At 38.7% G+C, this 12,673-nt stretch overlaps 1 protein-coding gene across 6 annotated transcripts in view; it reads left to right on the top strand.

Moving 5' to 3' along the window:
• The window catches only part of USP37 (ubiquitin specific peptidase 37), a 99,384-nt gene that overhangs the window by 47,059 nt on the left and 39,652 nt on the right, over window positions 1-12,673 (top strand). For all 6 annotated transcript variants that reach the window (XM_042995331.1, XM_042995328.1, XM_042995333.1 and 3 more), the window contains 3 exons: window positions 6,759-6,890; window positions 7,278-7,401; window positions 7,889-8,079. In XM_042995331.1, the coding sequence (XP_042851265.1) occupies window positions 6,759-6,890; window positions 7,278-7,401; window positions 7,889-8,079 (447 nt within the window). The remainder of the gene's footprint in view (window positions 1-6,758; window positions 6,891-7,277; window positions 7,402-7,888; window positions 8,080-12,673) is intronic.

Below are 12,673 nucleotides of genomic sequence, written 5' to 3'. Positions count from 1 at the left end.
AAGGACAGAGAGAGAGGCAGAGAATCTGAAGCAGGCTCTATGCTGTCAGTGCAAAGCCCAACATGGGGCTCAAACCCACTAACTGTGAGATTATGACCTGAGCCGAGTCAGATATTCAACCGACTGAGCCACCCAGGCACCCTTAAAAATGAAACTTTAAATACTAAAAGAAACTGGGAGTGAATTTCTTTATAATTTTAGTGTAGGGAAAGGCTTGTAACTGTGACTCAAAATCAAGATTCAGTAGAAGATTGATAAATTTGTGTACATAAAAATTACATTTGGGGCCCCTGGGTGGCTCAGTCCATTAAGCATCTGACTTCAGCTCAGGTCACCATCTGTGGTTCGTGAGTTCAAGCTCCCACATTAGGCTCTCTGCTATCAGCACGGAGCCCACTTCAGATCTTCTGTCTCCCTCTCTCTGCTCCTTCCCTGCTTAAATCTCTCTCCCTCTCTCTCACTCAAAAATAAACATTAAAAAAATTAGAATTTTCGGGGCGCCTGGGTGGCGCAGTCGGTTAAGCGTCCGACTTCAGCCAGGTCACGATCTCGCGGTCTGTGAGTTCGAGCCCCGCGTCAGGCTCTGGGCTGATGGCTCGGAGCCTGGAGCCTGTTTCCGATTCTGTGTCTCCCTCTCTCTCTGCCCCTCCCCCGTTCATGCTCTGTCTCTCTCTGTCCCAAAAATAAATAAAAAACGTTGAAAAAAAAAAAAAATTAGAATTTTCATGGCCAAAAGCATAAACTAAGAAAAATTAGGAGCAAATATTTGCAACATGTATCATAAATATCATGCTGATCTTTCTGAAATACAAAGAATTTAAAAACTTGACAGGGGAAGAAGATCTCAATAAAGTGGTAGAGGTCCCGCGTTCTGTTGCTTCACAAAGCCATTGAAAAATCAAGCAAAACTGTCAGAATCAACTTTGTCAGAACTCTGTGGAAAACAGAGGTTTACAGCAATCAAGCAAACACTAAATCAAGAAAAAGGCAATTTAAAAAATGATCGGGGCGGGTGCCTGGGTGGCTCAGTCAGTTAAGCATCCAACTTCAGCTTAGGTCATGATCTCACGGTTTGTGACTTCGAGCCCCATGTTGGGCTCTGTGCTGGCAGCTCAGAGCCTAGAGTCTGCTTCAGATTCTCTCTCTCTCTCTCTCTCTCTCTCTCTCTCTCAAAAATAAATAAACATTAAAAAAAAAAATGATAGGGGGCACCTGGGTGGCTCAATCAGTTGAGCTTCTGACTTCAGCTCAGGTCATGATCTCAAGGTTAGTGATTTCAAGCCCCGCATGAGGCCCCACACTGACAGTGCAGAGCCTGCTTGGAATTCTCTCTCTCTCTGCCCCTCTTCTGCTTGTGCTCTCTCTGTCTGTCAAAGTAAATAAACTTAAAAAAAATTTTTTATTAAAAAATTAATTAAAAATAAAAACGATAGGAAATTGGGACTTTTTAAAACTCCTGTGTATGCTGAGGAATTTTGAAAAACATGCACATGCCCAAGACTCATGCTCAGAAAAGACCTAAGAAGACATGAAGCTTTCACTTCTGGCCAGTCTGTAAGATCAGTGCAAGCTGGCAGTGAAGGCTGAGACAGAGTTTATAAATGACCCAGATAAGCACTCAAAGTGTGCCCCAGCATAATGCCAATCTTCAAAGCCTGGGAGAAGTTTTTTCATTTTGTTGTTTCTTCTACTTCTTTTCCTTCTTCCCTCTTTCTCCTTTTTTTCTTCACTTTCTCTCATCCAGATTTCAAGGAAATCTGTCAGAACATTAGCTGGACACAAGCCAAAGGAACAGCGACTTCAGGGACCACCCATGACAAATAATTACAGACTTTACAAAAAGTTTAGAAAACTGACTAAACATGTAACTACAGTAAATAACAAAAACAAATTCTGAGGAGAGTTAAGAATCCAGTTTCCATAATTATTATAATATTCAAAATGTTCAGCATAAAACTTAAAAACATGCAAAGAAATAAGAAAGTATGGCCCATTGGTAGAAGAAATTAATGGAAACTATTGCTAAGGAAACATAGACATTGGACTTAATAGACAAAATTTTTAAATAAACTTTAGAGAGGGGCGCCTGGGTGGCTCAGTCGGTTGAGCTACCAGCTTCGACTCAGGTCATGATCACATGGTTTGTGGGTTTTAGCCCCGCATGGTGCTCTGTGCTGACAGCTCAGAGCCTGGAGCCTTCTTAAGATTCTGTGTATCCCTCTCTCTTTGCCCCTCCCCTGCTCACTCTCTCTCAAAAATAAGCATTAAAATTTTTTTTAAATAAATAATAAACCAGAGAGAATAAACATTATAAAATAATAGCTAAGTATCATCAATACTCCAGTTTCAGTAATGGATAGGGCATATAGACAGAAAAATCACTAAGGAAAACATGTGATTTGACCAACACTATAAACTGCCTAGATGTATGGGACATATATAGAACATTCTGCCCATCAACGACAGAATATATTTTCTTTTCAAATGCACATGAAACATTCTCTGGGACAGACCATATGTTACACCACAAAGTAAGTCTCCATTTTAAAAGTTTGAAATCGTGTAAAGTATCTTCTTCAACCACAGTAGAATGAAGCTGGAAATCAGTTACAGATGGAAAACCCGAAATATGTGGAAATTAAACAACACACTCTTAACTAATGAAGTCAAAGAAGAAATCACAAGGGAAATTTAAAAATACTTAAAGATGAATGAAAGCCCTAGCAGCATACCAAAATTAACGGGATGCAGCAAAAGCAGTACCCAGAGGGAAATTTATAGCAGGAAACACTTACATTAAAAAAGAAACATTGGTGAGGCTGTAGAAAAATTAGAACCCATTATACATTATACATTATACATTGCTGGTGGGAATGTAAAATAGTGCAGCTACTGTGGAAAACAGTATAGTTCTGGAGATAGATGGTGGTAATAGTTGCACCACAGCATGAGCGTACTTAAGGCATCTGAACTGTACACCTTCAGATGGTTAAATGGTGGGGTGCCTGGCTGGCCCAGTCGGCAAAGCCTGCAACTCTTGATTTCTGGGTCGTGAGTTTGAGCCCTACGTTCAGCATAGAGTTTGCTTTTTAAAAAAAATGTATAAAATGGTTAAATGGTAAGTTTTATGTATATTTTCTCATGATATTTTTAAAAATGACCTCAAATCAATGATCTAACTTTACACCTTAAAGAACTAGCGCAAGACGAGCAAACTAAACCCAAAGCTAGCAGGAGGAAGAGAATAATAAAGATTAGAGAAGAGATGAATAAAGAATAGAAAAACAAGAGACAGTCATCCAAACCGAAAGTTGTTTCTTTGAGAAGATCAACAAAATCAACAAACCTTTAAACTGACGAAAATAGAAGACTCACATAACTAAAATCGGAAACACAAGTGGGTACATTACTACCAATCTTACCAAAATAAAAAGGATTTTAAGACCGTTCTATGATTACATCAATAAATTAGGTGACTAGATGAAATGGATAGATTTCTAGAAACAAAGGAGAATTGTGCAGCTATGAAAAAAAAGTGTAAAAAGTTGAAGAAGGTATATAAACTCATAGCCAAAATGAAATACTGTTTCACACCTAGTAGTGGTAAACAAGAAACCCGGGGTGGCTGGGTGGCTCAATTGGTTGAGCATCTGACTCCATTTCAGCCCAGGTCATGATCCCAGCATTGTGGGGATTGAGCCCCCAAGTCAGTCTCCCTGCTGAGGGTGGAGTCTGTTTAAGATTCCCTCCTTCTATCCTTCTTCCCTACTCACTCACTCTGTCTCTAAAAATGAAAAATAATAATAATAATAAATTTAAAAAAGAAACATGAAAATAACGAAGTATGTGTTGGTAAATTAAAAAAACAAGTTACTAAGTATATACCATATAGCATTCCATCTATCTTCTGTTTTTACAAAAGAAATAAAAATATACATGTTTGCTTATATGTATACATAAAATATTTTTAAAATATATAAAATAGAATGTGTAAAATTATATTTTATTTAAATTGGAATATAATACTATATTTAAATATGTTTTAAGTTGGTGTGTCTTCAGGTTCAGTGGTATTTCCTTTAGTGTCTAATCTGCTATTAATCTCATTCAATAATATTTTCATTTATTGTGTTTTTTATGTCTAAAATTAGTTTGGGGCTTATTTATATTTTTCATTTCTTTCCTCTTATATTTATGTTTTTCTCTGCACCTGTGATCACACGAAGTATTTTTTTTTAAGTTTATTTAACTTGAGAAAGACAGCATGAAAGGGGAAGGACAGAGAGAGAGGGAGAGGGAGAGAATCACAGGTAGGCTCCACGCTGTCAGCACAGAGCCCGATGTGGGGCTTGAACCCACAAACCGTGAAGTCAAGACCTGAGCCAAGATCAAGGGTCAGACGCTTAACCGACCAAGCCACCCAGGCACCTCTAAAGCATATTTATAATAGCGGGGCACCTGGGTGGCTCAGTTGGTTAAGCATCCAACTTCGGCTCAGGTCATGATCTCGCAGTTTGTGAGCTCGAGCCCTGCTTGAGGCTCTGCTGAGAGCTCAGAGCCTAGAATCTGCTTTGGATTCTGTGACTCCCTCTCTCTGCCCCTCCCCTACTTGCACTCTATCTGTCTGTCTGTCTCTCTCTGTCTCTCAAAAAAATTTTTAAAAATGTGAAAAAAAAGTATATTTATAATAGCTATTTTAATATCTGCAACTTGGGTTTGATTATTCTGAGACTTTTGTTTAAGCTCTTTGGTGTTAAACCTAGAGTAGACTTTATTCTAAGGCTAATGTAATTCATTTCCTAAAGCATGGGTCTTCTGGTATTTCTGCTAATGCCCTCTGAGTTCATCTAGATCTCTCTCCTCTGGTTGGAATTCAACCAATTTTGGGTCCTGCAAGAGCTCTGGAAATTATTCTGCTAATAGTTCCCCATGGGGCACCTGGGTGGCTCAGTCGGTTGAGCGTCGACATCGGGCCCAGGTCATGATCTCGTGGTCTGTGGGTTTGAGCCCTGCGTCGGGCTCTGTGCTGCCAGCTCAGAGCCTGGAGCCTGCTTCAGATTCTGTGTCTCCCTCTCTCTCTGCCCCTCCCCCGCTCATGCTCTGTCTCTCTCTCTGTCTCTCTCTCTCTCTCTTCTCTGTGTCAAAAGTAAACATTAGAAAAAAAAATCCCCAATAATCATTCTTTTCCTTGAAGTTCTTGCCTGGTGTCACAGGGTTTCACCCTAAACATGCACAGGTTGGTATTTAGCTGAATACTCAACAGACTGTGCCTATTTCTGGAGCTTTTCCTTTGCACAGCTCCCTCCCCTCAGGTACTCTGTCCCAGACATCTAAGCAATCTCAGCCTATCAAACTCTGATTTGTTTCAACTCAGTTCAGCTTAATTCCTGGGCTGTTTGGGTATGCCTCCCTGGACTGCAGTTCACAAATTGCCTGCAGCCAGAAACCCTGCATAATGGTAGGATTCACACTGCTTCCCTTCTCATAAGAGTCACAGTCCTGCGCTGCCTGTTGTCCAATATTTTGTCCTTTCCCCCCCCCCATTGTTTATGGTGGTAGGATAATTCCAGACCCTGATACTTTCTCATAGTCTGAAGTGGAAGTTCTTCAGGGTATTCAAAATTGACATCACCAATGAATAGTACAGTAATATCATGTACCTCTGAATGTGATACCCTTGGAAGGAGACAGTATCACTATATGTCACTGTGTTTTTCCAGCCTGGGCTGAATCTCATGAAGAAATAACAAACCCAACATGAAGAACAGTCCATTAAAAAATAGTGATGGGGGGGAGGATGTATTCTTCACAAATGTCAATGTCGTGAAAGAGAAAGCTGAAGAAGTACTCTGGATTTAAAAAAAAAAAAAAAAAAAACAACTGAAGAGACACGAGTACTAAATGCATCATCCTATTCTGGACTGAATCTTGTGCTTAGCCCAGGGGTCAGGGGGCGGATGCTATAAACATATTGGGCCAGTTGGCAAAATTGGATTGAAGTATGTTAGATAAGAGTATATCGGCATTAAATTTTATAATGCTGGTAACTCTGCCTTGGTTATATAAGAGAATGTTCTTATGAAATACACCCTGAAGTATATAGGGCTTAAGAGTTACGATTTATGCAACTTACTCTCACATGCGTCATAAGAAATACAGAGAGAGATGCATTAAATGGCAAAGCATATAGTGCAAAAGGTTAACAGTTGATGAATCTGGACAAAGAATATTCTTGTGCAACTTTTCTGACAGTTTGGGAATATTTTCAAATAGAAGTTTTTTTTTAAAATATGTGCTTTAGAATATGTTTGGCAATGCCCATTAAAGCCAAATACATATATCCTGTGATCCAGCAGTTCTACTTCTGGGCATATCCTGAAGAGTAATGAGTAAGTTATATCTCAATGAAAAATTAAAATTATAAATAAGAACAGATTACTCTTTGAATAAGTCCCCAGTTCTTTTTAACATTCATTTGAAAATGTACAGCTTTACTTGTTATAATCTTATAATGCAGTGGTTCTCAGAGTATAGTCCTCAGACCAGCAGCATCAGCATCAACTGGAATCTTGTTAGAAATGCAGTTTTGCACCCTCTCTGTTTAGACCTACAGGGCTTAGCAATATGTATTTTAACAAGCCCTCTATGTGATTCTGAAGCATGCTGTAGTGGAGAACCCCTGCTTTAATGAACATATGTCAGGAACTACTATTGTCTTCAAAAGCATTATTATTTTTTTTTTTTTTTTTCATTTTCAGCTTCTCCAATTTGGGAAATACCTGCTACATGAATGCTATTTTACAATCTCTGTTTTCACTCCAATCATTTGCAAATGACTTGCTTAAGCAAGGTATCCCATGGAAGAAAATTCCACTCAATGCACTTATCAGGTAATTGTTACATATTTACTAAATAAACTTTTACCTTATTAATTATAGAATAACAGTTGCGGACACTTAAAATTTTATGTGCCTTAGACACTTAAAGCTTAAAGTTTTAGGGGCACCTGGGTTGCTGTCAGTTGAGCATCTGACTTCGACTCAGGTCATGATCTCACAGTTTGTGGGTTTGAGCTCCCCGTGTCGGGCTCTGGCTGACAGCTCAAAGCCTGGAGCCTGCTTTGGATTCTGTGTCTCCCTCTCTGCCCCTCCCCCACTCACGCTCTGTCTCTCAAAAATAAATGTTAAAGTTCAAAGTTTTATTGGTAATAGTCTTTCAGATATCATGCTATCCAAACTTTTGTAAAACTTCACTAAATTTGTCTCTTGTTTTAACAGACGCTTTGCACACTTGCTTGTTAAAAAAGATATCTGTAATTCAGAGACCAAAAAAGATTTACTCAAGAAGGTTAAAAATGCCATTTCAGCCACAGCAGAGAGATTCTCTGGTTATATGCAGAATGTGAGTACTCATTGTTTTTAAACACTTTAGAGATAAGGGAAATTGAAATGATTTCAGTGTGTTACCTGATTTTTATTTTAAAATGAGATTTGTGTACATGTGTTCATCACAGGTTGTAAAACCTGAGGACTTAGGGTAAGGTTTAATATGACTCTTCTGTGTATTTTATCGTATTTTAATAATACAGATATCGTTTGCCATTACGGGAACTTGGGCTATTTTAGCTACAAAAGCTAACATACTTTTTCTTAAAGTAGGAGTGATTCATTTATTTATTCATGCTAGTCCCCCTGGTAGTTAAAAATATAAAATCCGTCATTTATTCTTATTCGCAAAATATGTACCCCCAAATTGTTAGAATAAATCTGACCTTTTTTGTGTTAATTAACCTCCAAATGCTTTAGTTGTATAGATCACAATGTTAGCAAGCTATTTTTGTGACAAGAAAGGCTTTGATCTTATAATTAAAGATATTGTGCCTTCTTAGGATGCTCATGAATTTTTAAGTCAGTGCTTAGACCAGCTGAAAGAGGACATGGAAAAGTTAAATAAAACTTGGAAGACTGAACCTGTTCCTGGAGAAGAAACTTCATCAGATATTTCAGCTACCAGGGTATACACTTGCCCTGTTATTACTAACTTGGAATTTGAGGTTCAGCACTCCATCATCTGTAAAGCGTAAGTAGTCTCTAGGAAAACTCTTTGCCTTTTTCTTTCTTTTTTTTTTTTTTTTTTATTTAAAATTTTTTTTTAACGTTTATTTATTTTTGAGACAGAGAGACAGAGCATGAACGGGGGAGGGTCAGAGAGAGGGAGACACAGAATCTGAAACAGGCTCCAGGCTCTGAGCTGTCAGCACAGAGCCCGACGCGGGGCTCAAACTCACGGACCGCAAGATCATGACCTGAGCCGAAGTCGGCCGCTTAACCGACTGAGCCACCCAGGCGCCCCGCCTTTTTAATTCTTTATGGCAGGTGATTAAAATTCTTTGAGAAGGTTTTAATTCTTCCTTTCTATGTCATAAGGACACATAAATGCATAGATTCTACCAAACATCTCTTTTCAGTGTCTTTATCTTCTGTAAAAATGCTTTGTAGGGTGAGAACTAAGGAGAACTGGACTATTTTGTCATGTGCTTTAGTGCTGACTAAGCACTTAATTTTGATCTGTAAGTTTGGTTTTGGTTGTTTTTTTTTTTTAATCTTTGCGTGGAATACTGAGTACTCTGGGAGTACTTGTTCTTTTTCCCTGGAAAGACTCCCTCTTATTGCTTATTTTATTAAACCAAATTGTTTGTATTAAAAATGGGATTTTTTTTACAGGATCAGAATTTGAATTATTTTAACTTTTGCAGTGGTTTTTAACCATTTTCCATTCATTATTCAGACTTTCTACATTTAATTAATTTCCATGCTCACTGTCAGGACTTCTGTACCTTGCACTTCACATCAAAAGGTTCTATTTTGATTAGTTTCCTAGTTATTGATAGTACATCTCTGAATGTTTTTCAGAGAGAGTGGAATTCTTCTATATAGGTAAGAATTAGTTTTGTGGCTTTCGCACATGACTTAATACAGAACTATTGAATCACACATAACCTTTCCCCCTTAATATCTTCTATACACTTTCCCATCATATCCTATTACTCTGTGACATTTGGGAGAAACCTGATTTTGTGGGTAATGTTTTTCTTCTGAAAACCCGTGGTGTTCTTTATTTTTGAAATTCAGTTTCACAAGTTTACATCTAAATATTTTGTTTAATTTTCCCTTAAACGTGATACAGCTTTTTCATCTGAAGATTTGGGATTTTCTTCGACTCAAGGAAACTATTCTTTAAATAGTGCTTCTCTTCCATCTGTTTTGGAGTTTTCTTTAGAAATAGTCAATACCTGGGGCACCTAGGTGGCTCAGTGAGTTAAAGCATCTGACTTGATTTCAGCTCAGGTCATGATCTCACTCATGATCTCGTGAGTGAGCCCTGCATCGAGCTTGGGATTCTCTGCTTGGGATTCTCTCTTTTCCCCGCTCTCGGCCCCTCCACTGCTCATGCACGTGCATGCATGCGCACAAGTGCTCTCTCCCTCCCTTTCTCTCTGTCTCTCTCAAAAGTAAATAAATAAACATTAAAAAAAAAAAAAGAAATACTCAACACCCATATATTGGCTGTCCATTATCCATTCTGTCTTCCATATCTCTGTTTTTCATAGACTGTTCATGAGGTCTCTTCCAGCTATAACATTCCAGTAATTTGGATTAGAATTTTGAACATTCAGATGGACACTATACAGATAATTTATATTACTAGTATGTGTGACATTTCTTGCCATCGTAATTTCTTCAATCTTTTTCCCCCAGTGGATAAATTATTTTAAAAGAAAAAGTCCAGGTCTTATAAATACAGCCCATCTCTTTTTACAAACTGGAAGCCCCACCAGCAGTTAATAATATGGTAGCCAGTCATCTTTCTCTTTCTTCTAATGCACTTCCATACAAAATCTGTTCAAGTTAAAGAAATAAAATTTTGATGATTATTTGTGATTGTATCATTTAATTGTGAGGGTGCCAACCAAACTTCTTTTCATAGGTGAATTTCAGTTGCCTCTGATAGAAATGGCTCCAGGTAGCACAAGAAGAAAGAAGTCATATCAGAGCAGTGGCTACTGCACTGTGCCAATGGCAGCAATCAGGCACTTCGCTTGTGCAGCATCCAGATGTTGGGTGTACACTTGGGGTGTGTGCACCATGCATGAAGTGACATATTTCATGGGATGTAGACATGCCAGGTGGCCAGGCTGAACAGTGGCCCAAGAATGTGGCAAGTCTGGGAGGCAGAAAGGCTCTATGAGGCCACAACAGCTGTGGTACTACTTCCTTGAAGGCCTTGCTTTAGTTGCTTTATTAGGATTTTTTCTTTAAGACTTCTTTTTTTTTTTTTCCAGTTTTTTTAATGTTTATTTTTTGAAGAGAGGGAGATGGAGTGCAAGCAGGAGAGGGGCAGAGAGAGAGGGAGACAGAATCCGAAGCAGGCTCCAAGCTCTGAGCTGTCAGCACAGAGCCTGAAGCGGGACTCGAACCCACAAACCGTGAGATCATGACCTGAGCTGAAGTTGGAGGCTTAACTGACTGAGCCACCCAGGTGCCCCAAGAGCATTCTTTAAACACAAAATAGTTTGTGGCTGAAGGAAGACTGCATGCACCTCAGATTGTAATTATCATTGTTTAGCCTCTGATACATCTTGCTGTAAGTTAGTGTGGCCAGTTTACCAAAAGTACTTATTTTTTTAAGCCGTTGTAGTTTAATTTGACTTGTTTTCAGTTATAAGGTATTTCAATATAGTAATATTGAATATGAAGAATTCTGCATTCAAAGAACTTAAATTATATAAAACTAAGTACTTAATATTCTCTATAAAACCTTCTGTGGTCTTCCCTATCTCAGTAGTAACAGTTCCATACGTAGGGTTTATCAGCCCAAAAGGGTGGTGTATTTCTTAACTCTTCTCTTTCTCTTGCACCCCTGCATCTCATGTGTCAGGAAATCCTTTCAGCTCTTCCTTCAGAGTACATCCAGGATCTGACCTGTTGCCACCAGCTGATCAGAGCCACCATCATCTCTTGCCGGGATTGTTGGAGTACCTTCTAAACTGGTCTCTATGTTTCTGTCCTGTCTCCCTGTAGTCTAGTTTAAACACATTAGCCAAAGTGATCCATATGAAGTAGAAGTAAGTTAGTTCATGTTAGGCTTTTCCTCATAACCTATAAAATAAAAGCTGAAATTCTCACTGTGATCTGCAGAATCCCATATGATCTGTCAGCAGCCCCTTTTCCCCCAGTTAACTGTGGCTTTGTCTCCTACCAGTCTTTCCCCTTGCTTATTCTGTTCCAACCAAACTAGCTTCCTTGTTTGTTTGTTTGTTTGTTTGTTTGTTTGTTGTCCCCAAAACCAGGATCCTGGGACCTAAGGGCCTTTTTCACTTACCTTTATCTCAAATTCTCTTTCCCCATATTTTCCTCTATATCTTTATGTAAAGGCCACTTGCTCAGTAAGGCATTTTCTAGGAATTTACCCTATTTAAATTCTAACCATCTACTCTGATCTCTACTTTTTTTTTTTCCCTTAGCATTTATCACTAACATACTATACATATTACTTACATATTTTTTATTGCCCTTTTCCTCCAGTATAGCTTTGTGCAGGAGGTATTCTATCTTGGGTTTGTTCATTGCTGCAACTTCAGTGCTACTAGAACAGTTTCTGGCAGATAGGCATATTTAGTGATGCATAAGAAATTGCCCAAATTTATCAGCTTTTAAACAATATCTGCTAATTAATTCACAGCTCCATAGGTCAGAAGTCTAGGCAAGGTGTGTCCATGTTCTCTGCCCATGGTATCAGAGGCTGAAATCAAGGTGTTCCATGTTCTCATCTGGATCCCCCTCTAAGCTCTTTAAGGTTGTGGGCAGAATTTAGTTCTTTATGATTGTAGCAGTGAAGTCCCCATTTTCTTGCTGGCTGTTGGCTGGAACTACTAATTTCCTAAAGGCTGCCTGTAGTTTCAAGCTCTGTGGCTTTCTTAGGCAGTTCATAGCAGTTGCTTTCTTTCGGGTCAGCAGTAGTGTCTCTGACTTTGAATCCCTGACTTCCTCTATTTCATATCTCTAGATCCAGATTTAAAGAGCTCATGTGATTAGATCCGAGCTACTCAGATAATCTCCTTTTTTATCAACTCAACATTAGGATTAGTAACATTAATCATATTTGTAAAATCCCTTTGTCATGTAAAGTAACATCATCTTGGGAGTGATAGCTCATCACAGTCACACATTCTCTTAAAGGGGATGGAGTTATACAAAGGCAAGGGTCGTCTTAGAATTCTGCCTATTAGAGAGGGACTCAAATATTTGTTGAATGAACAAATATATTCTGATGATCTCCAGTCTTCAACTATGGCAGTAGAGAACTAGGGTAGGAGATTGAATATTACTAAAAATGCTGATATGCAGATAGAAGGAAAAACATCAGCTAAAACTATTTAAAGGAAGTGAATTTACTTCCAGATAAATTAGATACAGAGTTTTGATCTCTGAGCCCATTTTTAAAAATTCTTAGAAATACATCCAATAATAGCGGCACCTAGGGTAGCTCAGTTGGTTGAGCATCCAACTTTGGCTCAGGTCATAATCTCGCAGTTCACAAGTTCGAGCCCCACATCAGGCTCTCTGCTGTCTGTGCAGAGCCCACTTGGGATCCTCTGTCCCTCCCCTCTCTC

Source organism: Panthera tigris, chromosome C1, assembly GCF_018350195.1.
Source record: "Panthera tigris isolate Pti1 chromosome C1, P.tigris_Pti1_mat1.1, whole genome shotgun sequence".
NCBI classification, from domain to species: Eukaryota; Metazoa; Chordata; class Mammalia; order Carnivora; family Felidae; genus Panthera; species Panthera tigris.
The sequence above is the reverse complement of the archived record's forward strand: the minus strand, read 5'-3'. Positions and strand labels throughout refer to the sequence as shown.